Here is a 27,369-nt window from a genome sequence, read left to right on the forward strand (position 1 = left end):
TATTTAGGTCTAGGCAGATTTTTGAATTTTCATCTGACATTTGAAATAAACAAGCAAAAATACTCTCTCTATAGTTCACCTGGCATCAATTCCATCAAAGACCTTTTGGAATTCATTACCAATGACTTCTTGTTTTAAGTAATACAGCATTCTTACTCGAAGTAAGACCCTAAACAAAGAAGAAAAGAAATACAAATATTAGAACTCTAAGAGCTTTCAATAGTTGTGGATGGTTTTGTTCTGACTTTTGTAATATCACAGAGATTTCAAGAAATTTTCCTAAAACATACTTCCTTCAGCTCTAAAAGGGGGAAAATCCGACTCAGGTGACCTAAGAGCTTTTATTGCTATCACATTTACAAATTGTTTCACTGCAAAACTTCTTTCAAATCCTGAAGACCAGGGTCAGCAGAAACACTCTTCACTTGCTTCATAAATACCACTAAGAACAAACTGCTATTTCCCTTTTCCTGCTTAGAACTTGCCCTTAGAGAGGACTGAGTGGGCTGACAATGAACATCCTCCCCTTAGCCTTTCCATTCCTTGTCACTCATAAATTTGGTGCATGACCCCAATGACTTCTCCATGCATCAATTCTTGACTACAGCTGTATGAATTGTCCAAGCAGAATATGACAAATTTTGCTACAGTAATATGATTCATCTAAACCAAGCTCAGTCACTGCCATGAATGACTAAGCTTTCACAAACTGGTAGCTCAGAGTCTCCGAAGCCTAGAAAACATGCCAGGGAAACAGCATGGACAATTCAGGGGCAGCAACTTTAGTGCTTTCAGTCTCTTTGATAAGCACTCCCACTCTTTAGTCCCTTGGCTGCTGCAAGGCATCCCAAACATGTTAGCAAGAGATCTCTTCACAGACAAAACCAATTTCTTTAAAAATTGTAACAGAATTATTTTACATGTGAAATCATCCGTTCACCTCCAAATACACTATGACCTATTTATTCTGATCAAACCAACACCACTAAAACTTGTTTCCTCCTACTGCCACAACTGTTCTAGTGTTTTCTAAGACAATGAGAAATTAGAAGAAAAAACAAACTTTAAAAAAAAAACACATCGAAAGACATTCACACTTCAGCTACTGCTTACTTGTTGCAATGGTGTTTTATGTGCTTTTTGTATCCTTCATCTTGCAAAAGATGTTCTGGATTGTATTTTCGAAGCCATTCTGCTTTGTGTATATCAAAAGTGCTAGCCTGGGTCTTCACTTTTTTTCCTTTTCTTCCTCTTGGCACAGGGGCTGATAAGCCTACATAATACAAAATATTAAAGGTATAGATATAGATGCCCATGATTCTTACCGTTCCTCTATCCTATACAGGTATTGTGATCTACAGGACAGGAACAACACTAACATCAGGCTCTGGACATCAATCTTTTTTTGTCTCAGAGCACCTCTGGAGTACACAGAGCCAGTAAGGACAAAACAGGAGAGGGGGAGAAAAGAGGAGTGTGTTGTCTGTCACCTACTGTGAAACAGAATAGGTTCTTATGAACTGAAATGAAAGCTCACACCAAGCACCATTTGGGTAAGCCATCAAATCCAAGGCAAAGCAGAAATGACACTTGAATCGGTTGAACTGTGTGTTTGAAATAAATCCCATTTATTTCAAGTAGATGTGTTCAGAGAGGGTTTTTAGCTGTTTTTATCCCAGTACCACAGGCACACATATGAAGCTGTTTAATTGCAGAAACACATTAAGTCCTTACCAAGGTGGTTCTGTAACTCTCGTGTTTGCCCATCCTCTGTTGGGGTGATGAGATCCCATATAAAACTCTTTATTTTCTCATCCCCTCTGTAGTGAACAAGACAATAGGCTAATAGGGCTCGGCAAATTATCTCCACATCCTGTTCATTCAGCTGCCTCTTGAAGCGACCATGGGACAGAATTTCTCTCCATCGACCCCACCTGGCCCAAAGTGAAACACAAATCAGCACCTGGAAGTGGAACACTGGGGGAGCCTACAGACTTCTCTTACAAAAGGGAATTGTTCTCTAAAATACTTAGCTTTCAACTTTTTTCTTTCAGCTTAAGTTACTGAGTGGAAATAAGAAAGTAACATTTGCAACATAACTCCATCTGATTAAAACAGAGTTTTAAACAAAAAGTGTCTCTTTACAAAAAATATGGATGATTGTTGTAGACTTCAAAAACACAAAACTGATGCGAACTCATTGTGACAAGAATGCTGTTATTTTTCTTGTAAGATGGGTGAGAGAAGACCTAGGATTTGATTTCCAAATCAACTTATCTGATTTCAGTATGCTTAAAATAACTGGTTAGATTCTCAGTTCCTATTTGTGCCTCACAGAAGTGCAAGATGTTCTACAATTATGAAAATCAAGTTACCTACCAAGGCTTTATTTCAGACATTTTTTAAGGAGTCTTGAGTCTGCCTGCAGCATTTACTGTAATGATTTTTAGAGAGACTCCTGCAGTACCCATGTTAAATGCTACAATCTCATTTGAAGAAAGATTCTCACCCTTCTTTTTTAATGCTTCTTTAATTGCAAATTGTCAGGAAGATTTATACAGAGTGCAAGACAAATTCCTGTTCTAAACACATTCTCTGCACACACGCCAGGTTACTGCCAATATAGAGTTAAGTTATTCCACATATACAATTTAGTACATGGAAAAACCATATTTTTAAAACACTTCATAGAATAAAGAAGGATGTACACAATACCCATAGACCAGCAGGTTCTTCTCCACCCGGAAGCACTCTGTCCTTCCATAGCCATTGGAACGGTCACACGGCCTGCGGAGCTTTGGTTTTTCATCACCCTCACTCTCCACCTCAGACAGCTCTGCCAGCTCATCTTTTGTAGCACTGAAGGGCCGTGTTTGTTTCCTGATTCTTGGGGTATCAATAACTAGGCTGTTCTGCAAAATTGCAAACAAACCTTGTGAGAGAAACAGTTGTCGAGTTTTTCTCAAGTACTACGGCTTCAGTTCAGAAACAATTCCTATGCCTTGTCATTCACAGCTATTTTGTAAAGACATCACAGTGAACACCCATGGAGCAAGTAAAACATTTTGTGGTATTTAAGGCAACAAAAAATAAGTTTCATATGCTAATGCCAGTACATCAGTTATAAACAACACAGAGTATCTCATCTGAGCTGAGTACTTACACAGACTACTCTGCAGGCTTTGTGAGAGACAAGGGGCATGGAAACCTTTTTGAGTCAAATGCATGGGGAATGTCTTCGAGCATAGCATTTCACAGACTGCAGTATTATACAATTTATACAGGTTTTAGTCATTTATTTTTCAGATTCCAGTCCAGGATTTACAGACAAATAGGGCAACCAGAAGAAATTCCATACTTTCAATCATTTTCAGGTCTTCAACAAAAGTCAAAGATGCCCAAACTTTTTTCAGGACAGCAGGGAAATAGGAAATACTACAGCTATCAGCAGGCTGACTGCTCATGCACAAATCAGCCAGCACAAAAAGTCTGATTTGTTGAAATATTTATCAAGAAGAACCAGAAATCCCATACCTGCAATTTCAGAATTCAACAGCAAGCATGGACTTGAAAAAACACACATTAAGAAAGTACTTACTCTACCACTGATTGCATCGATATCTATTTCTGCTTTTTTGGCCCATTTCTGCCAGAAGTTGGGATCATCTAGTGAAATATCAGTCCTGTTTCCAGATGCAACAAAACTAGCCTGTAATGAATAAAACTAAAGCTTACCAACATCATACATCAAAAGTTTGTAGTTTGTCTCAGTGCCGTGACGATTGCATGACCTTATTTCATCAAAAATCTCCCAAGCAGCTGTTAAGACTTTAGAAGTTACTTACACTGCAAAGCAACTCAAAAGCTCTCCTCCCCCTTAATTTTTAAAAATCAGATCCATAATATATCAGAAAAATCTAATGAACTTTTATGCACCATCAGGAGAGAAGAACATTAAGCAGCAAGATTCTTCTGCTTCTAAGTCTGAATCTAAATTACTCGAATGGAAGAAAAAAGAATCTTTTGAAGAGGCTTATCAGCATTTGGGGATTTCATCTCATGCAGAAGTACTCGCTTGAGGGAAATTTCAAAGGGGCGTTTAAGCTGCCAACAATCAAAGCCTGAGTGCACGGAATAGGCTTAATTTCAGAAGGCATTTAAAAAACCCTGATACACTGCATTTGGGAGAAGAGTAAATATATATAAAAATTTCTAACTCTTCTGATAAAAAGACAGTGATGATGATCTTTAGAAACCTAATTCTTTTTTAAGCCATAATCAGCAAGATATAAGAAAACCTAAATAAACATGTAAATAAATAATATTTTAAAATATTGCTATTTAAGAATATAAATATACATTTACTGTATTTCAAGTCTTCCTTTTTCTTTGCCTTTTAAATTACTTTGGAATTCTCACAATTGCATTCATGAAGTGCCCACACCCCAAGCTCAGTTTTACTGCTTGATATTTTACACTCTCAGCCCCCTTCCCATGTACAAAAAGTATCCACTCACTGCTATTTTAGGAGGTTTCTTATTTTGCTTTTCCAATTCTGACCAAAAAAGATTAAGGTTCAAAATATATCCTTTGTTTACACATTTTTAGAATAAGCCTGACAATTTTTAACCTTAATAATTATTGTCATATATATCTTCCCCTGCTCTTAATGTATCTAAATACAAATAGATCTATAAACAAATTTGTTTTAATATTCTTGGCTAATGCAGCTCGTTATATTTCCCACAACACCCAGCCTTTTCCAAAGCAGCACAGATCCATTACTCATCTTTGTTCAAGCATGCTCCTTGCACCTGGCATTTACAAAATCTGTCTGTGCCGATTGGATTTTTTAGGTGCACGTTAACATAAACATACAGATGCAAGAACCCAAAATATGTACCTAACACACACACCCATTAAACACAAGCAAACTTAATTTAAAAATAAGGCCTAAACTCTTCAACATCCAACCACATTTACAGCTCTGTACTGTCACAGAACATCCTGCTGTTCTGCACCTTGGCAAAGGTGGAGCCTCTTCCCTCGGATTCAATTGTGATCGTTTTAGTCCGGCGCTGCAGAATCTGGTCAATGTCTTCCTCACAGAACTTGGAGCCTTCATCCTCTTCATCCATAATGGCACCATAGGCACCTCTTCGAAGCAAGTCTTCTATTTCTTTTTTGGAGAGTTGTTGGATCTGAGCAAATAAAATTGGGTTTAGACAGTTAAGAAAAAAAATCCCAGAAGTCTTTTCTCTTTCCCATCTTTCCACAACCTAACTGTACCTTATGATTTATAAGCCTAAATCTGGAGTATTAAAAGCTAAGAGAAAAGTCTAGCTAAGAGCTGAAATAATAAATTAGGTGGTTACAGTACACATTTTTAGAAGTATGTCTCTCTTTTCCTTTGGCTATTCTCAACACCATGATGTGCATGTTTAAAAAAATCACCTGTTCATACTTACATTAAAGTAACACATTATATTAATATGAGAAGATACAAGGAAACAAAGAGAAACCTTTTTCCTTGTTTTAAACTTTGACATTATCTACCTTGAACTTTATGAGGCAAGAAACAGTGAAAGATTTATCAGAATAACTGACTATATTTTAAATTGTATCAACTATATTGCTAGTCCGTATCAGAGAACAGAATGGAGATGCAAATGAGAGAAAAAGGGAAAAGTGGCAGCTTCTGTGATTTAAAGTAATTCCCACATGATTACAAAAGCAAAACGAAGGTTATTTCAGGAAATAAATCTACATACACCACCAACACTGTTTTCTCTTCCACTCATACTCTGCAAGACAGCCTTATCCAGTCCCAGCTTCAGACTTGCTCTGTCAAACATCTCTCTCTCATAGGAATTACGTGTAATCAATCTGTAGACCTTCACTGCTTTGTTCTGACCAATCCTGTGGCATCGGGCTTGAGCCTTTGGAAGGATGGGAAAAGGGCAGTTAGAATTTAGACTTACCTAGGAATGAGATACTGATTTTTAAAAACCTGTTTCTGTTGTAGCCCAAGCCAAAAACAAGAGCATGAACTCAAAAGGAGTCAATACACATTTAAGTGAACAGAAGCTATCAGACATTTTACACATTATGAACAGTTTTCTGAACAGTGCAGCAAGTAAAATGCAGATGAATGACCTGTGCTGAATGCTCCTGACTGGTACTTCCCTTGCAGTAACACCAGGTAAAAAGACCTGCTAGCTCCTAAGTTATCTCATCTCCAGACACAAACAGTAAAGGAGTTGCAACTTGAGAATTATTTCAATTCCAGCATCCAATTCCTAGATTTGATTAATTCACTTTTTCTTAATGCGTATTAATCCTTTTCTGTATATTATGTTTCAACTGAACACCTCTATTTCCATAAATTGTGTCAGTCAGTTCATGCAAAATATAGCCCCCAGGTTCACAGTGTCATCAATTCTTAAGGGTTTTATCAACTCACTGACTTTAACTGTGTTGCATTTTTCAAAAGTCACCAATTTGAAAGAAAAAGTTCACAACCAAATGAAATCTGTTCAGAATAGAAGACATTAAAAAACTTTAAACACACGCCTTAGAAACATGAATGTTTTAAAATTACATGTGTTCAAACAGAGACAATATTCAAAGTGATGAAGTTTTCACCCATCGGGTTTAATTAGGGCTCACTACCAAAGAAATTTACCTGCAGGTCATTTTGAGGATTCCAGTCAGAATCAAAAATGATACAGGTATCTGCTGCAGTCAAGTTGATGCCCAGGCCCCCAGCCCTGGTGCAGAGGAGGAAGACGAAGCGATCCGAGTCTGGTTTGCTGAAGCGGTCGATGGCAGCTTGCCTGAGGTTCCCTCGCACGCGCCCGTCGATTCGCTCGTACAAATACCTGCCAACGGCCACAGATACAACACACAGAGCATTACAAGTGTTCTCATCATTTAAGGGTGGATTTGAACGGATCTACTGCTGATAGATTTATTCTTTACAGAGAAGGAAAGTTATAAAGACTAACTCTGATTAGCAGTGGGTAACATAACCAAGAATCACGTCAGAACCTGCACGTCTGTAGCACCAATACACATCAGCAAGTCCAATCACTGAGCATTTTAAGACAAGTTCTTCTGCATTTTGTCCACTAAGCAACTACCTGATTATACATGTATTACCATGGCACTTAGTTGCATTAAAACACACCCTAATCTGAAGTCCTACGTGGACACTCAAGTTTTTCACATACTATCCTTGGATCCCTGTCTAGGATCACAGAAGCAGGACAGTGGACTCTTGTATTATACACCAAATTGTCTGAACACATTAGGGGGAACCAAGTAATCAGCAGAAAGCAGAATTTGGTGAGCTGTCACTGGACAAAGGCATATTGATTCTGTAAAGCTGAAGAGAAATGGAACAAAAATGACATGACAGCACCTCTAACAGTCTTTACCAAGGCTTCCTAGACTTAACCCAGCAAATTTTCAAGCCTGAAGTAAAACTGTCATTTGTTAACTTTGACAATTACAAAGACTGCTTAGAGACTTCTGAAATCAAGTAAAATGCTTAAAAAGGGAGCAAATACTTCTGTACTTGTAAACTGAGTAAGATGCTGAATGTGTATCTAGCAGTCAAAAAGCCTCACAACCATTTTTCTTCTCATCAGCTATAAAATGGCACAGCAGATAATCCACAGGACCACAGGCATTCTGGCAGGCAGCCATCTATCTCCTACAGGCCTGAATTCTGTCAAGTGCTAAGTCTGATCATGTGTGCACTCCAGCATTTCTAACCAAATGGCAGCACAAAGCAAATTTCGGCTTCTATGGATTTCAGAAGATTCCACCTGTAGATAATGATTCACTGGTATAAATGTAACAATGTTGCAGAAGAAGGAATATTTTCCATACTGAATTATAAATACTACTATGAAGTTAAAATTAATTTTTTAAAATAAAACATAGAAACTGTTGCACTCCCAGTTCCAACAGACAGCCTTAATATAAAACTATCACCAAAAGAGGAATTAAAATAATCTACTATCCAGTATTCCAGTATCCACTGCAGGAAGGCTTAACATTAATAATTTTTGGTTTTCAACATGTTACTCTCTACGATGTAGTTCACTGACAACTACACACTTCAAAGCAGTATGTACATTGCAACAAATCCACTAGTAAAACAAGAACTATGCCTTGTTACAGATTTTCAGGTTGATACAGCAACTACTGATTGTAACCAAGTCTAAGGTTTTATGCATTTATTTAGTCATATGCCCAAATAAGCATTTAATTTCCCTGGAGTCAACAGTCAGTAATAATCAGAGGGTGCAATTACATGTGATGACCAAAGCCAGCCTATGGAGCAGGTTAATGGCTGGGCGTCCAGCTCTGCTGCAAAATTCAAAGCAGTCCATTTAGGAAAGATAGGAAGAACATTTGCACTTTTACATTAATAAAAAACACATCTCCAGTTGTTTATCATTTTGTGCTTATATTCCTTTTGAAGCAAGGAGCTGTTATCTTGGATCCATCTGGTCCCAGCTCAACACTGTGTAAGTGAAGAACACATTCAGTGCTTCCTGGGGTTTGGACAAGCAATGATAAGCTTGAATTTACTTGGTTTCTAACAGAAAATGCAATAACAGTATATACATAATTGAATGTTTAATAAAAAAAGCAACAAAGTGAAGGCACATCGTTTACTCAAATTGGACAACCTCTCCTTAGTTTTCCTCTGAAGTTTTTAATTAGTCAGTGAACAAATGAACACAGAACACCAAGTTTCACACTGATTAGCAAACAAAACAACTCCCAGCTTTGGTGTGCTGCTGTCATTAACCCTACACTACCACTCACACAACAATACACTATAGGATACAGAATATGAATCTTACCTTTTATGTATAAGGTAATCCTCCAAAATATCAAGGCAGCGCACCATTTGAGAGAAGATGAGGACCTTGTGGCCTCCTGCTTTCATTTTTGGAAGAAGCTTATCAATAAGAACCAATTTCCCAGCAGACTGGATCATTGCTTGCAGGTGAAAGTCAGGAGCACTTGGACTGTATGTTTCTTTAAACTCTCCAAGGATCTTCTCTTCAGCACCTATCAAAGGATATACTTGCATATCTACAGGTGTATCTACACAAATATCTCCTCATACATTCAAATCTAAGTTACCAAAATCAGTGCTGTACTCTAAATATTCCCTTTTAGGCACTGGTGGAGACAGAACAGAGTTCTGGATAGGTCTGAAGTCTAAGCAAGAACATTTATATTTATCAGCTTTGAAAACAAGTCTTAAGTTTTTAAACAGAACAAACACCTTGGATGAGGGTAAACCCCCTTCTCCAAATTTCAGAAACTGAAATACTTATTCTCAAAAAAAACCTACTAAAAAAACAAGTTCTTTTGTCTTTGTGATATTTTAAATGGGTCATGAGTCTTTGAAAATAACCCAGTGTTTTGAATACTACTTCTGAAACCACAGCCAGAACTTTTGGAGCGTAAAGTGTATTATTTTGCAAGTCAGGAAAAACATCAGTTATCAGTAAGTGAGAAAAGCACTGAAGACTGACAGAGATCATATAACTAGGAAGAAGCATTCATTTTAAAACTTAGACCTTAAAGTTCTTGTTCATACAGCTTTTAAAGAGCTGTACCATTTCCATCAGATAATTGCTTCTAAATGTTCTGTGTAATCCTACAGAAAAAGTTCAAGCTTCAGGCCTCAAATATGCAAATGTCTCACAATTTTGTCTTGTAACTATCAAAAAAATGTTTCTACCTAATCCAATCCTTGGAAAATCTGAAGAAAACACCAACAAATTATTACAAAATTCTTACATATTTTAAATAAAAATAAAAAAGTTTAAAAAAATCAGTTCTTATCCTGTATTTACCTTTGATGAGATAAGGGTGATTACAACACTTTCTGAGTTCCATCATAGTGTTAACCAGATTGGGTACATTTGCTTGCCCTGCTCCTTTGGATAAGAAAGCAAAATTTTTCTCCAAAATAGCTCGGTAATATTTCTTCTGAATATTAGTTAGTTCTACTTCAATTATGGTTTCCTCCTTAGGAGCCAGCTTTTTTTCTACATCTTCTTTTAATCTCCTGAGCATCATGGGTTTCAGGATAGCTTGTAGTTTCTGAACCTAAAGGAAGCACAACAGTTTGTTGGAACATAAGGTGATACTGTAGCTCAATTAAAAGGAAGTCCCTCTTAAAACACTAAAGCTCAGATGAACTTATACCTGTTCCTCTGTTTTAAGGTCTCCAAACTCTTGCATGAACGTGGATTCAGCAGGAAAACGCAATGGTTCCAGGAAATGAAGGAGGCTAAATAATTCTTCTACTGTGTTCTGCAGTGGGGTACCTGTTAACAGCACTTTATGCTCCTAGAAAAAGAAGAAACACCTTACATAACCTGATATGCACACATATGCAAAAATGTTTTAGTCTGAGCATCAAAACCCAAAAATACCAGTTCTGTGTGTCACTAAGAACACAGGTAATACAGATAAGCAGATTTATTTTAAAAACACCAGTAAGTATTTCCTAGTAGCTTTTCTTTAAATTTTCTCTCCCTACATCTGTAATGAAAGAATGAGTGAACACACTGACTTCCCCTGTAATATTCATACATTTATAATCCTCCCTCTCTACAGTGTGGAAAGTATACACTAAGCAGGTATCAGAAAGCAATTTAGATGACTTCTGAGAACCCTAAAGAAAGTAATAATGAAGCAATAAAAAAAATGCAAAACTAGTCCTGGTGCATCTGATACATGGTAGTTATCTGCTTTAAAAAATCTTAACTACTGGACTAGACAATAAATCTGTTTAAAATCCTACTACTTGCTTGCTTTTATTGTTAAATAATTTGCTTAAAATACTCTCCAGATTTTAACACATTGCACAAAAACAAAAGCAAAATTGAAATTATATTTTCATCCTAATCAAAACAAAAACGATATAACAGTATCATCAGAAATAGATTATGCTTACAGTGAGAACTTGCCACATTTTGTTTAATCAAAAATATACCACCATCAGCTATCAAAACCACATATGTTTGAAGAGTATCAGGAATAGTTATCTCTCAAGAAAGACCACTTGAGAGGTCTTTTTTGGCATGTAAAGCAAATTTTTTATTTATTATCATACTATACTGAACTAAAATCAACCCCAAAAAGCGAACTGCAGTTACTCACAAGATTCATTAATTTTAGTCCTTCCAAAAGTTTGCAGTTTTTATTCTTCAGTCTGTGAGCTTCATCAATAATAACGCACCGCCACTCGATTGCATTTAATTCTGGACACCCACCAAGAATCATTTCAAAAGTTGTAATAATGGCCTGGAACCTGTAGGTACCTCGAACAATACGGCCCTAGAAATTCATCAACACACACAATTTGTTACATTCCCTCCCATCTACTCAATTTACAGATTTTGTTGTTGAAATTTTGCCAGGAGTCAGACACTGGATTTTACATTATAAATTGCTTTGCCATCACATTTATTAATCTTTGTAACTCTCTAACTAATACTAATGAGTAATATTCACGGACCCAAATCCGTATTATCTAACCAACAGTAAAATTTTAACCACTTTTGAATTTCAGATATACCATCTAACAGAACTGTTTCAGAAGGTGCATGTAGACAAAACCCCATTTTTTAACCCTGAGAAAATCTGAAAGAGTGACTGGAAAAATTCTACAGTCAGTCAATGAAAACATATGACATTAATACAGTTAGCAGACATACAGTAAGTAATCACAGTACCACCTGAGAGCTAAATGAAAACTTTTTATCCAGCTTACTCCATTGGTCTGACAAGGAGAATATGTAAGGCCTTCAGCAAGGCAGTACAGAATAACTCACCAGACAAACAAGATGTCATTTTGGTATTTAGCACTAATTAATAAGAAGTTCTCAGCCTTATCAATTTTGAAGAAATACCATGACAATTAAAAAAAAGTTATGCTCAATATATAAAAAAAGGAAAACAAAACCCTTTTAAAATAATTAGATTTCAAGGTTTTCTCATGCCATTTAAGGGTACATATTTCAGACTGAAAAGCAAACTGTACACAGTTAACACCAGCAAAAGGAAATCAACAGCTACATAAAGGTAGCAGAGCTTAATTGTTTTCTTTCTCCCTGCTCTTCAAATTCAGGACCCAACTGTAACCATCTGTGTACACTTTAATCTCCACAAGAGTATCAGCATCACTGCTATTCAATTGCAAAATTACTCAGCACAGTGAAACAACACACACATCTTGCTGCAAAACACTGCCACTGAATTTACCCAGTAAGCATTTGTTGAAGATGCTCCTATGTAACATCCTGGAACGTGAAATGACTTTCACCAAGATAAACACACAGATATTGTCAAATACACTTGTCATTACTGCCACCTGAACCATATTTTGGGTGAGTTACTGCACACAAGTGACTTTACAATACCTGGGAGTCCCTGAAGTACATCTCATACTGCTGAATCATCTGCCTGCTGATCATACTTCCATGGTACACCACAACATTCAGGTCAGTCCACGTGCGGAATTCTCTCTCCCAGTTTGTTATAGTGGAAAGCGGAGCTATGATCAGGAAAGGGCCTCTTATACCAGTCAGGAGGATTTCATACAGGAATGTAATGGACTGAATGGTTTTTCCAAGGCCCATTTCATCTGCTAAAATGCAATTTCGCCTGAAAGCAAAAAATATTTGTTACTACCATCAAAGAAAGTACAGACCCTAAAGCTGTTACCACAATGAGCAATTTACAAAAACAAAGCTCAAATATACCAGTTTACAACAACAGTCAAAACAGAGGAACTGCAGAAAGATCCTTGCAAGTGTTCTCTTGTTAAGGTGAAAGAAGGCTCACAAAACTTTTGTGTAAAGCTTTGCATCAGGTTTAACATCGTCAAAACCTGAGAATGGAGTGTTCCGTGAAGTTCTCCTACAAAAATATTCCAGAAGTATTCTTTTGAGACTACCTCTGCCCTAATTAAAGGAATTTAAATTAAGCAGGTTTTGTACATGCACATTCACCTTGACAAAACTGCTAGAAATTAATGAAGATTCCCTAGAAATCACAGATGGGAAGTATCCCAGCTACACTCACATGAAAGGAATCCATTAGAGCATCATTAACAGATTTCCCTTTTTGATTCCAGAACTAGACAGATGCCTATAACTAAGTTACTGCATGAAGTACCACTCCATGGTTGCCCTCAGCCATACATTCCAGCCCTTCACTCTGTTTGCAGGTGTCACACAGCTCTGCAGTGCTTAAATGAGAATTAAAACCAGATTTCCTTCTGCAGATCAATGGTAAATGCTATGCCTGCTGCCATCATCTCTATGAGGCACATGCAACTGGTAGTTCGAAAATACAGCAAAGCAGGAAGATTCATTAATAGAAATTCAACTTAGATACAGAGAAAATACATCATTCTGGAAAAGATCTTCAAAGTGATTATATTCCTGTTCATATCACATAGCATTAATGAACAAAAGTTAACTTTAGCTTAAAATACAGATAATAAGATTATTTACTAGCCTTACTGAAGAGAGGTAACTTTTTTTGAAATACATACTATTTCTAGCAATCATTTTAAAAGATGCGTTTCCCAGTTTCAAAAATTCTGAAAGCTTGCTCTTTTCTTGTTCTTGTTTTAATTTCCACATAGCCATTGAAAATTTAGTTATGAAAGTTTAGCCATTAAAAATGTTAGTTGCATTATTTTAACATTTTGCTAATTTTTGTAGATAAAAATGTCCTTGCACGCCCAAAGGGAGAGAAATTTGTTCCAGTTACATCCTTTTAGCTATAAGCAGAGAAATTGCAATTTTTTTAGTTAAAACAGTATTTATACCAAATAACAGCAATTCACTACATATGGTTCAAAATCTACATTAAAAAATATTCCATGCATATACCTATTGTACCAGTTGAATAGGAGCCAGTTAAGTCCTTCCAGTTGATATTCCCTGAGCTGATTGCCATTTTTATATTCCCTGGACTGTTCTATCTTCTTCCAGGAGTTTGGAGGTGGTCGATCCTTTAAGGGAAAGATTAATATACATACAGGTTGATATATGCTTTATTTTTCCAAAATATCTAACTGCACTACATTATTAGTGTATCACTCTAGATTTAGAATGTTATTATTCAAACTTTAAAGTGTCATTGTTAACATCACTTACTAGTTAATAGTCTGCAGAAACCTGAAATTTGTATTTATTTTTCTCTACGAACTGCTACTTTTAAAATTAATTTAAACTATATTATAATAAAATCAAGCAACTGGTTTCTAAAAAACAGAATACAAATACTTTGGCAGAAATAACATGACACATTAATTCATTTATATATGATATTTCAAGAGTACTTGAAATTTCACTTTGGCAGCTCTAAGAACAGACAGCTGACCTACAAGAGAGCCAACTGAGTATTTGGGATTACCAACACCCCTGAAGTCTTAGGTAGCTCTGAATGCTGATGCTGAAGCAGTCTGGGCATCTACACAGTTACTGTGATCTTACCCTCTCCCTTCTGCAATTGCCCTGGTCAATGCTGACCACTCTGTCCCACAGCCAATGCAGGAAGCCAGGGTCAGGAGTACAAAAAAATGCAAACTTCTGAGAGGTTTAGTGTCCTGAATAGATTTCCCCCAGGGATCAGATCAAAGTCAGCATCAGCATCTGCAGGGTCATGATGCAAAGGCCATGACAAAACAGACTGACAGTATCGAGGTGTATCACCTTCAGGGCCCTAGCAAGCTAAGGAAAGCTGAGAGGCTACATAGAAAATACTTACAGATACACACATACTAGCTCCCAAGCCTGGAGCCAGAACAGCCTGGCCTCTAGCTTAGCAGGCAACTTAGAGGTGAAATCATAGTTTTTGACTGATACTAGGTAGGATTCCAGCAGAAAACTCTTCTGATAGCTCCTCCATCCCAACGTGAACAAACTCACACATTCAAGCGAAGTAATTTTAGTAAGAGCTTTTCTCACCAGCTGTACTTCCCCCCCCACTCCCTCCCCATTTCTCAACATTTATAAAAGCTTGCATTCACTCGAGACTCATGTGGCAGCTCTGAATTTTCCACGTGAATTTTCTCTCTCTGCACTGCCAGCGTCGGCATCACCTGAACCCAGGTCTGGGCGCAGCAGGAGCTGTCCCTCCCCAGCAGCTGTGGCTTCCTCCCCTCTCCCACCACCTGCCATCTGTCCACTCCCCCACACTCAGAGCAGCCACACTCCGGCTTGCAGGGCTGCAGTCAGCAAATAATTTCTTGTAGCTGCTGGAGCCTGAAGCAAAAATACTTGTTGCTGATGCTGAGATGACTGTCAGTTGTACAGTTGCGCTTTAATCATCTTTTTCTCTCACAGCCAAATATGGTAACAGAGGTATAAAAGCTCTTCTTCCCACATGCCAAAATGTCAGGATTTTAAATAAATACTACAAAAATGAACTCAATATAATATAAAGATGTTAATCGTGACTACTGTCATTATCTGTAGATGGAAAAACCATTAAAATAAATTCCAAAGCCTCTGAATTAAAATATTGCGCATATTTAGCTATGTAAAAGAAGTAAGTTAAAACAAGTGTTGTACTACACCACGCAGGACACATGTCCTACTCTGACAATGACATACAGGACTTGAAATAGAACTATTTTGCTTTCTCCTGCCCTAGGAGACAGAAGATTGATAATTTAAAGATAAAACATGTTTCCTTATTACACGTATTTTTCTTTCTTTCAGCTAGCTATTTAACGACAAGAAGAAAAATAAAAGCAGGAAGAAATTACAGGATCTTTGACAGATCTCATTTGCCAACACTCTTCAGTGCTGAAGCACAAGACTTAACTCTCTTCTCTATAAAAGGGTGTTAATACATCATCCTGGTTTCTGCTCATTTTAAAGGTGCTCAGATTCTGTGATAGCCAGTTTCAATGTGCACTCACTGCTCAGTTAGAAGCTCAAGCACTTCAGGTTTTTTCCTAAGCAAAAATTTTTATTTTTTTAGCGTAACAACTAAGATAAGAATATTTATCTGTGCCTACCTGTGTATTTTATTATTCCTAGGTAACAAGGCACACAGATGCTTTCCTTACACAGAATGTCAATAAGCCTTAGGTTTTAACACAAGAGTTTAAAGCTGGGAAAACCAAGTCAGATTTACCAAGACAGACAAGTAAATTAGGTATAATTTTACCAATCTCCTTGAGTCAGGCCTGGAAGCTTGTAATTGTTCAAATTCTTCTATTTTTGCTTGATCTACATCTTCTTTCAGCTCCCACGTACTGTCTTCATATGGCAACGAACACCATTTTACTAAATAGTAAATAACAGGCTGCAGAAGAAAATTCTGAATGTTATCAGTTTTTAATTTAGTATACAGACTGCTAATATGCCTTACTATTAGAGTAGCTTGCTTACCCAAGAGCTGGAATTAAAAGCGTATTTCTAACAATTTTTTAAATGTTCAATGGAGATTCCTGTTATCTACCTACTTAGCCTTGGTTCCTCACACTCTGCCACTTTTTGTAGACCTGTTGAGTACTTTTCAATCCCACTTACCCACAAGTAGATCTTGGTTTAGTCTCAGGAAAGATAAATTACAGTATTTGTGGTATTTGTGGAAATGGGGCAAGGTGGCAGGACTAACTACAGAAGTGCTACCCAGGACATTTCCTCCACTCTCCAAATCAGGCTACCTAGGCCTAAACCAAAGAGCTTTAGAGCTCCTAAACCAGAGGTCTTATCAACAAAACTTTGATAGAGCTTTACAGTCTTGATGAACAACATATATAAAAAAATGGAACCAAAGCAGATTATCTTATTTAGATTCGGTACATAAATATTTAAAAACCAAATAGTCATCCTTCCAGAAGCTGAGGGGAAAGTCTTATGACAACACATTTTTTTCTAAAAGTTTAATAATGACAAATCTGCTGCATACAAATGAAAAGTCATTTTAACTCTCAACCCTGCTTTAGGAAGATTAATGTAGAAATCACTGGGTAAAAGTCAGCTCATTTTGCTATCTACACAAGGAGAATAAGCATTATAGATATTCCAGTAGCCTTAATCAACAACTTTCGTCTCAGTCTTTGATCTCCACTTGTCTCAGACTCTTTTTGAATTTCGGCAATTTAATTGCTTGACTTGCTTTTCTGTTTTCTTTTTTTAATCTCAAAATGTTTTCGTTCTCTAATAGCTTTTCAGAAGAGGTACTTTAAATTTAAAAAAAGAGTTTTGATAAATACAGAGGGAAAGGTTCACTGGTGGTTATCAAAGCACTTCAAATCACTGGCTGCCTAAAGCTTTTATTACCAGTGACCCCATGCCACTGTCAGAGACATAGCCTTTTGATGGAACCCACAAGACAACTACTGAACCTCACATTTATGTCAGTCAATACCTAAGCTTTGTCTACTATGACCTACTAATACTAATAAAAATATAAGCTATTAAATGCTGATTTCTCTTTCAAATCCATAGCTAGCACAGGAAAGGACAAGATTGTCATGTCTCATTAAAAATATTAGTGAAGTTTTAAAATCAATAAAGTGTTACTGTGAGATCTGATAAAATTACACCTGCAAGTAGCATTTGACAACTGTATCTTCCTGACTTGCTTTAACACATATTTACCTCACCAGTGTCTTTATCTTCACAAAGAGACACTTCTAATACCCGGTCTACTTCAACATAGTCAGGATTAAAAGGTTCCTCTTCCATCTGCAGTGAAAGATTATTAAAATCAGTAGAGAGGCAAAAATAGTTGGTATGTTAAGACTTGGTCTCATTATACACAAAATGAATTTGGTAGTTGGAAATTATTGAGGCTTTTGCACAGACCTTAAATTCCACACCAGCCCCCTGCCCACATCCCCTTGGTTCTCTTTGGCAGCACTCACTGAAGAGGAATTTGACACTAGATCCACTCATTCTTGGATGAAATGCTGTCTTGTGGAAGTCCTAGAGAAACTAGCCATACTGACGTAATTCGTCCCTCCTTACCACTTCTAAGTAGTTACTCAACCAATTCCACTTTAAACCATCTAAGTCAGGTTAGTTCAGTGACTCCAGAAGACTGGTTCTTAAAATTGCATTAAATAACCCACCCCCCTGCTGCAACACCAATGGCTCATTTTTACTTCCTAACAATCAGCTCTTTTATACAAAAGCAAACTACTAATCACAATTTTACAAGGAAAAAAAAAAAGCTTATTTAATTTATATTTCATACTCACATCTGCAAAAAAGTGAGCTCTTTGTGCTTTCCTTACTTTGAATCGTTTTATTTTCTGCTGGATTCTTTTATCTTTTAAAAGCTGTTGTTCTGTGGCCCACTCACAGTGGAGATATGAGCTAAAATCACAGAGATTGACATTAACACGCTGGTGAAAGCAAGAGCTTACTATCTATTTTTAATATACAGTTAAAATAACAGAATCCACCATAAAGATCCAAGATTTATTCCTCCAAATAATCATCTTGCAGCACCAAGTTAAGGCAGCATTTTTGAGCTGGAATCTATAGAACTCTATAGATTCACAAATTTCTTTCATGTGTCCTAAGAAGAGAAACAAGCTTATTTCAAGTGAGCTTAAACAAGTCAAGTTTAAAATCTGACACCTCTATCAGAAAGTACCCAGAGATATAAATTACTTAATAGATTGGATCTGATTTTCCCATGTACCTCCTGTGACCATCTCTCCACAAGCACTGCTGGATTACAGAGCTCAGCCCACAGAAAGCTCAGTGAGGAGCAGCAGAGCCCGTGGCAGAGAGGAACTTGTCACTGGCTTGGGCTGGGAGAGAAGCTCTGAGTCAAAGGAGGAGGAAACATCAGCACCAGTACCTACAGCATCTAACTGCCCCCAGGAGACCCCTTCTGAAATTATATTAGAGGAGGACACATTTCTTCCTCACCCCCCTTTCTTAGTATATTGTCATCATTTTTTCAGCTTTCTAAAGATATGCTAGAAATAAAGTACAGCTGGGGATTACTCATTCTCAGATGAAAAGACAGACTTTATCCTTTCAAAAAAACATGAGGTGAATGTTCTCCAACAACATGTGGAACCAGAGTCTCAAAAAAAGATTACATTTATTAGCAAAAATCTGATTAAATTATTCACATATGTAAAATTTAAAATGTGCTTGATTTTCAGCATCAAGAACTGAGTAGTAACAGGAAAACAGTTATGAAATTTAAAATAAAATATGGGAAAAGTTCTTTTTTTCTTTAGTCTTTTTTCTTATTTCCTGCTTTTGATGTAAAATCACTTCTATCACAAGTTTTTTCTTTCTTTTTGAAACAATAAGACTGACTATTACATCGGCATCTCCTAAATACATGACACTGTAAATCTAATCTAGGTTCACAAAAAACCTCTGATTTAAATTCACGAAATTAAAATTTACTTCAGGCATGTAGTCCCTGCTGAATTTAATAATATATCTTCTAATTTAATAAATATCTTCTCTAAAATTTCTCTTCTTTGGCAAATAAAGGCTGCCAGCTTATTGGACAGTGCTGATTTCACAACACTGATAGTTTTAGAATTATTACTATCAATATATTGCAGATTCTTAGAAAATTAAAGTGGTAAAGAAAAATCTCAATAGATGACAAAATAACCTTCAAACAATACAAAACTTGAGTATATAAATATGATACTTAACAGTGCAGTCAACACATCTAATGAAACAACTTTTTAATACTTACTAGTTCTTGTATTTTACAAAAAACTCTTCTGTGTCTACTGTCATCCCAGCAGATATCTAGGAAAGGAAATTCAGGGGAAATGTAAAATGATAGATGCAAACCCCTTTTTCAAAGAAAGTATTCTATTCCATGACAATCACTTACTTCTTTCTTTATTACCCTGGAGGATAAGATTTTGTCTACAATTGCTGCATCTTCTTCACTTGGATTTTCCTATAAACACAGGAAAACAATATTATAAAACTGCAGTAAATGCTCTCTCTCTCAGGCTTAAAACCTTCAACCACAAGTGGCTTGTCAGAAGATGAGCAATAAAGGTAAATTTAACCTCTACCAGTAGCATTTCCTAACAGGCTGGGAGTAATATTTAAAATCCAGGTCTCTACCCCGAAAGGATTACATGCAAAAGTACAGCAAGTCTGGCCCTCCCACACATCATCAGCTGCAGTGCTCACCTGCCAAACACACTCACTGCAAGCACTGGGGTTTCTGATGCCCTGCTGAGTTAAACTGATGCACTGGACATACCCAGAATTTAGTTATACGCAAGTGGAGAAGAACTCTGACAGGCAGGTGAAAAAAGAGGAAAGAAACCCAGCATGTGACAAACTCAGTCTGCTACATCTACTCTGCACACAGGTAACAAACATGCTGTGGAATCAAGAGAGAAAAGGCTGTGGCTGGGAATTCCAGCAGGGCTTAGATGAGACACAGATTGGATTACACAGCTCTGCCACAACTGCAGCTGTGGTTCCAGGGATAAAGAGATCATCTGAAAAAGTTGCTTGCAATAATCAGTCACCTTCCCTCTTGGTCTGATTTGTTCCCAACTATACCATCGTTCTCCTTCCCTTACAACTCCTGGCACTCTTTCAAGCATCTCAAACACTTTTTTCCTGTTTCTTCCCTGTCACTCTGTTTACCTCTAATGGCTTGACAGTAAGTTTGAGTCTACCAAGTTAAACAGTGAAGTGTAAACCTGAACGCGTTGTGGGGAGACGAGGAGTGTCCCTTTCAAACATCTCAGTAACCAGAGATCCCCCAAATAATTTGATGCTTCTCGAAGTCATGGCAACATTAGAACAGAGCTTTTTCATATGCCTATGCCATATAAAAAATTATTTGAGATATACCCATCCTTAGTCTTATCCTTATTCTTAACTTCAATTAAGTCAACAAAAGTTTGCAACACAAAAAAAAATAGTAAGAAGTAATTTCTTCCAGTTTTCAAGATCTTAGCAAAATGTCACACTGAACTGTGGCTTACAAATAATAATGTATTCCAAATTAGGAGCTTTATTCACTGAACTGCTTGAGACAAATAGAAACTTCCCACAGACCAAGCCCATTTCTACTTACCACAAATAATTGTAAAGGCTGTTCAGCAGGTAAAGGGGCAGAATTCTTTTTGATTTTTACAGAAACTTTAGCTGCTTCTTCTTCTGATTGTTTCCCTTCTCCCTCTTCAGCGTATTTTTTCCTTTTAACTTGACGATTTGATCTTCTCTTCTGCCATGCAGGAGAAAGAAAAGAGATACAGGTTTTACCCAAAATTTCCCCTAACATGAGCTGCATGTTCTGGGACACTCTAAGCAACACTTCAGCTGTACCTAAAACCAAAGGCTAACATTTGATAAAAACCGTGAAATAATGTACCTCTGTGATTCATTTATGTTCAATTAATTAAACAGTTCCTTTCTCTTTCATGTAAGCATACAATACTTTTATTTTTAGGGTTCAAAAGCAAACATGAAACAGCAGTCTTTTCATGGTATGGGAGCAAAGCTGATATTTAACAGATCTCCCACAAGCATCAGTATTTCAACAGTGATTTCCTAATGCAGTGTAACAGCAGAGTGTTACCATCCAACTGCAGAATCAGAGGAAAAGATATCAAATAAGCTGAGGTGTTTCTACTAAACAACGGTGCTATATAAAAAATTATGAAGATTTCACTAGATCATATTGGTCAGATTGCTGATGAAGTCTGATGTGATGGCTAAAAAGTCTGTTCCTTTGTTCATGTCTGTACTTCCTCCTCCACCTTAATCAAGGCTTGTTTCACAGCATTATCTGGCTTACTTTGCAGTTTCTCTCTCTAACCTTTCATTCTGGTTTCTGCAAGAATCTGAGGACAACAAATTCCAGCTGAAGAAGGCATGTTCAGTCAAAGAAAATAATTCCTTCTCACTCACAGTTTCAAATACTTAAGATTATTAGGATATTGCATAACATTTCCAACCCCTCAGTACCAATATATGAGACACTGCCTATTTAACCGTAAGATTAATTTGTAAATTGGATTCACTGGATAAAAATAGCAATATCAAACTAGTAAGCTAACATTTGAAAATACTATAATCTGCTTTAGAGAACTGATCATCACAAAAATAAAAACAGCAAAACAAAACAGTCTCTATGAAACAAGTTTATTATATTGAGCTACATAGTAGAGGGTATCTTTGTGCAGGAAAATCCATTGCAAGTTGCAATGTTATATTACACTGCAGTACTCAGTTGGGAGAGTAAGTTGTGAATAGGACAAAACCCAAAATCCTGTGGTCACACTGGCTTCTGCAGAGCAGATATTAAGTAACAGTGAGATTGCAGCACAGGAACTTTTCTTCCTGACTGTTAATTCAGCCCTTGGTCTGGCTGGTCTCTGGTAAAAGACATGGCTGTACTTTAACTACATCACAACTACAGAGCAGTAACCTACATATATAGTCCAAGCCAAAGAATGGGCATGACCATTCCTCTAGGGAAGCTGCAAAAATGAAACTACTTCCCGAGCTCTGAACATTTATGTAGATTAGCTGTTCTTCCATAAAGTTCGTGCGGGGTCGGGTGTTAGCACCAAAAGGAATTTCTAATTCAAAGACACACTAATGTCACATTACAGTTAAATCAATAATAGTTTGCTGACAGAAGTAGGATTAAAAAAAAAAAAGCCAGGTAATATGAGCAATGCAAAATTATGTAACTGGCATTTTCAATTCTTCTCACTATGTCTTTTCTTAAAGTATGAAGTGATTAGCAAAACATCAACATATGTTCTCCAACACATTAATACATCATCTGAGCTGTTTGGAAAAAAACTTTTGTATTTCCCTGAGCTGAGAACTATGGCCATAAACAAATGGCTCTAAGACACAAAATGAAGTAGGATCACACATTAAAAATAAAAATAAAAACAAATCTATCTATTTAAGGAAGACACTAAATGTGAAACTAAGCATGCAAAATAAATCAGGGGAGAAAAAAGGCCTAAAATTGCCCCCCAGAGCTTCAAAACAGCTATTTGCAACAAAAATTAAACTCTTTGAAAATAAAATCATGAACATGTTCAAAAACTAAAGAGAAAATGAATTAATGAAGTAAAGCAATTTATGTCTTTCCTGCTTTCGTGCTTCTCCCCAGTTCCTTCAAAGAGAGCAGGGCAATTCTGTGACATTCTGCAGTAAAAGTTATTTCTCTCTCACAGCACCCCTTATCATCTCTACCCTCTTCTCCCTTCACACCATGAGCAGGTGATTACACAATACACCCAGGAAATAACTGATCTTCAGTCTTGTATATCGTATTTGCTGGCCTATAAATTTATGTCTATCTGATAACAGAACACTACTGAGAAGTTACAGTTCCTTCCTACCTTTACCTAAGATGAGCTATCACTTCAGTTAATGAGAAGTCATTCTGGGAAATGGCTTCTGATCCCTTTTCCCCTCCAGCATTATTATCTGTGTAACACCAGAGGGCAATTCAGTATCTCATAATTGTTTTTTGACAACTACCATCAACTAATGCAATTAATTTCTACTCAACAGCACCTTATTTTGAAAACTGATTTTGCCTCTGTGGATGAAAATGCCACAGGACAAAAACCTGTGTATTTCCAGCACATAACCTTACTTTACTGGAGATTGCCCTAAAGCAAGAAGTTATAATTCTGTTACTAATACACACATAAATAGAATATAATCTCTTATCAACACTTCATGCTTCTTTGTGCACAAGTTTTAGAAATAATTAGCTATGTTACTATTATTCCTGGGCAATCTATGACAAAAATGCAGAAAGTAAGTTACAAGAGAGCTATTCCTCAAGAGAATGACTTGACCACTTCAATTCTTCATCTGGCACTTCTGAAGTATTCCACAAGCAACTCGAGTCTATCAGCATATTGATCACTGCTGCCTTCAGATCCAACACTGAAAGAAATCTGGTTTTTTTCTGTTTCTACAGAAGAACAGCTCAGAAAAAAACACATTAAAGCTTGAAAAAAACCTTTTAAAAGTTCTCAAAGAGCCAGTTTCACTGATAAATGTCCCTTCTATTAGGCAATCTCTGCATTTTCACTCTCAGCCAAAGTAAGGATCAGGTCTAACTGCCAGCTCAGCGTAAGCACTTACAAGTCTCAAACCTATGGGCTTCTGTACTGAAATTAAACAGATACAAGCAGGGCATTGATGTCCCATTATGGAAAAGGGATTCTATGCTGAAGGATTTTCTGATTTTCAACTGAGGAAAGTGGCTGATGATGAAAGGCTCTACCCATGAGATACACAGACGTGTGAGAGTAACTGTCACTGTGTCAAAGGAAGCGTAACTTTCTGGAGAGAGGGGAAAAAAATCTGTAGAAATAACACACACAAATTTATAAAGGAAGAATACTGACTACTTACCTGTGAGTCCTCATCTTTCAGCGGCCTCTGTGGAGTCTGCTTAGCATCAGACAATTCATCTGAAGATTCATTTTTCCTTTTCTGCTTTTTGCCCAGTGTGATGATCAGCTTTCTGTTGGAAACAAAACCCCAGCACCTGAGTGAATGCTGAACACCAGTGTGTGTAATTTCAGGATCACATCACTAGCAATTCCCATATTCTCAATATAAAACTCAGATAGCACCCGTCTGAAAAATGAGTAATAGCTCTCAAATACCTTACAGCATATTGTTCACTAGTGTTAGTGAGCTTCTCTACAGTTACCTTGCTATCACAAATGCCTAATTATCAGACACATTTTAAATCTTTACACGAAAACAGAAATACAAAATCCAACATGTAAACCAACTGTCAATGGTGAACTACACAAAGTTAGCAGAGATACCATCTGCAGATGACAACACTAAATGATTTATCGTAAACAATCTACCACTCTAAAATGTATCTTCCTTTATTTTTACTAAAATCACTCAAATCAGTCTGACATGCAAAACTGTTACACTTAAATAAGTCATTCAACAAAAAATAAGGGAATTGAACAAATCCTTTTTGTCCTTAATTAAAAAAGCCAAGCTATATCCAAAATCTGGTTGTTTTATCTGTAAGCAATCTTAGAACCTATCAGAATATGTTAAGAACCACCATTGTGCTAAATAAATTAGTTAAACTCTAATGAAAAAGCACCAATTATTTCTTTGTTTGGATTTAAAGATTACACTATAAATCACACCAATTCGTCAGATTTGTTTCTAACTAAAGAGTGTAAAAATATTTTTCCGTATTCAACATGTGCCAAATACACTTCTTTAAATATATTTACAGTGGCATAATTGTAGAATAGTGACAAATTGTCCAAGAAAATCACAGATAGAAGCTGTCCTAAAATATGTATTTCATATATATAGTCTCTTATCAGACCTGTAACAGAAAATGAGGAAAGTGTTCCAGCATACAAGCTGTTTCTGCCATGTTACAAACAAATGAAGCACAAGATTTTAGTCTCTATACAGACAATACAAGTTATTTACAGCAAAATAACATCAAATATATTGGTCATCTGATCAGAATACTATTGGTGAGAATGTAATGGTTGAAACACAACTCATTGACTTCTCCTTGCCAGTGTTCAAATAAGAGAATACACACATATTTACTATGTCCAGACTAACAGTTCACATAGAAAATACGCATCTTGAATTACCAAAACACTATGGAAAGTTTAAACAACATGGCTTACAAGAGATTCCAGGTATATTCAGAGGCAATGAACATTTTCATTGCTTTTCAATATTTAATCACTAGGTATGTTCAGTGGAAAGGCTAGAAAACCCCAAAACCACCAAAGATTTTCCACTCCCATATTTTTTTTACTTCTAGCACAAAGTCAACAGCACTGATGGATGCAGGCTGAAATGAAGCTGCAGTCAGCATAATCACAGAGCTGCTTGTTCACAAGTAAATTCTGGTCCTTGGCTTTTCATTAGGTGTTCTCAGTTTAATTATTACTTAGAAAACATGTTTCATAATCACAGGAAATAATTTCAGCAATAAACACACTGGTTTCCCTACTGACTTCAAGGTTACTTTGAGCAGTTTTTTTCCCCTCACTTTTTAAGCTCTGATTAGGAATCATCTTTCTGTTTTCCTTGGTTTTTAAGACTTGTATTCTTGGGTATTTGTCCAATATGACACCTTCTAGCTATGGACTTGGATTATCACTTTTTCCATTTTTATCTCACTGTTTCATAAAATTTAAGTGTTACATTAGCACTTGTCACTAATATGTCAAATCAGCTAATATATTCCAAAATGATGCAGATGAGGCACGCTGTGATTGACCTTCTGAAATTGTTGTTAATTGGAATTTTGGATGCTAAAACTTAACATGGATTTAAAGGGAAACCCGGTAAACTTATGAGTGAGAATTTCCTGGAAGACCATTCATGAAACAATATCCATCCCACCAGGTTCCTGGTTTGTATCTTCTGGGTTTGGAAAAAAAAAAAAGTATCAATACATGTTTTCCCTGCTCTTGAATTCTTTCAAAGAAGAAGGAAAACTGAATGATCTTTTAATCGAGTAAGTGGTAAGATGTAAGTCAAGCTGGAAGGGGTCTCTGGAAGACCTGTGGTCCCTACTCAATGCCAGTTTCAGAGCTCTATTATGTTGCTCAGCGCAGTTAAGTTCCACTTATCTCCAAGGCTGACAGCTGGTAGGTACCTGGACAATCTATTCTAAATGTTGATCCTCTTTTGTGAAATGGTAGATTAAAACAATCCATAAATGAATGTTGCTATGTTAAGTAATTGTATCTGTGCAACCACAGCCTATTCTCACTTCATGCACAACTGTTTACTATTTTAGGCTCAATGGTCCTTTAGTATTCAAGAAGCACAATATTAAGGGATGTGGGGTTTACCTGGGTTGCAGTGGTATCCTTTGAATAGCTGAGGATTTTAAGGACCTTCTGTTTTAGAACATGGGGATATTTTGTGATTAGACTGCTCTAGCTACATCTTTCCTTGCATATTTGTTCCTCTCCTTTTCTTAGTTTTAGTCCCTCCTTGGGTTCACCTCTTGCTCTGCCCCTGCAGTCCAACACACATTATCCTGTTTCTGTCAGCTTTTGTGTCTTGCTTGGAGCTCGCATTCCCTATGCCCAGTAATTCACAAGCATCTCCCTGAAATTTTCTGAACATCTCTACATTCTACAGATCAGAATGTTTCCTCCTCTATATGGATATGGTGCCAGTGAGAGGAATAAATGCAGTTTCAATTCTTTCTGATCCAGTGCCCAGAATCACAATGCTCCTTGCTATCAGAAGTTGATGAACAACAGTATGGTGCTAAAGTCATACATTCCTATCAGTAAAAATGCAA

At 36.7% G+C, this 27,369-nt stretch overlaps 1 protein-coding gene across 8 annotated transcripts in view; it reads right to left on the reverse strand.

Annotated features, from left to right (window-relative positions):
• The window catches only part of CHD9 (chromodomain helicase DNA binding protein 9), an 87,219-nt gene that overhangs the window by 18,066 nt on the left and 41,784 nt on the right, over positions 1-27,369 (reverse strand). For all 8 annotated transcript variants that reach the window (XM_069027061.1, XM_069027057.1, XM_069027059.1 and 5 more), the window contains 21 exons: positions 24,450-24,561; positions 21,124-21,273; positions 19,909-19,977; positions 19,765-19,820; positions 18,284-18,401; positions 17,682-17,768; positions 16,240-16,377; positions 13,950-14,071; positions 12,468-12,711; positions 11,206-11,382; positions 10,246-10,389; positions 9,891-10,146; positions 8,883-9,093; positions 6,686-6,881; positions 5,772-5,939; positions 5,022-5,201; positions 3,599-3,709; positions 2,716-2,912; positions 1,735-1,934; positions 1,114-1,273; positions 80-169 (listed from right to left, as the gene is read on the reverse strand). In XM_069027061.1, coding sequence (XP_068883162.1) covers positions 80-169; positions 1,114-1,273; positions 1,735-1,934; positions 2,716-2,912; positions 3,599-3,709; positions 5,022-5,201; positions 5,772-5,939; positions 6,686-6,881; positions 8,883-9,093; positions 9,891-10,146; positions 10,246-10,389; positions 11,206-11,382; positions 12,468-12,711; positions 13,950-14,071; positions 16,240-16,377; positions 17,682-17,768; positions 18,284-18,401; positions 19,765-19,820; positions 19,909-19,977; positions 21,124-21,273; positions 24,450-24,561 — 3,186 coding nt within the window. The remainder of the gene's footprint in view (positions 1-79; positions 170-1,113; positions 1,274-1,734; positions 1,935-2,715; positions 2,913-3,598; positions 3,710-5,021; positions 5,202-5,771; positions 5,940-6,685; positions 6,882-8,882; positions 9,094-9,890; positions 10,147-10,245; positions 10,390-11,205; positions 11,383-12,467; positions 12,712-13,949; positions 14,072-16,239; positions 16,378-17,681; positions 17,769-18,283; positions 18,402-19,764; positions 19,821-19,908; positions 19,978-21,123; positions 21,274-24,449; positions 24,562-27,369) is intronic.

Source organism: Aphelocoma coerulescens, chromosome 11, assembly GCF_041296385.1.
Source record: "Aphelocoma coerulescens isolate FSJ_1873_10779 chromosome 11, UR_Acoe_1.0, whole genome shotgun sequence".
NCBI lineage: Eukaryota > Metazoa > Chordata > Aves > Passeriformes > Corvidae > Aphelocoma > Aphelocoma coerulescens.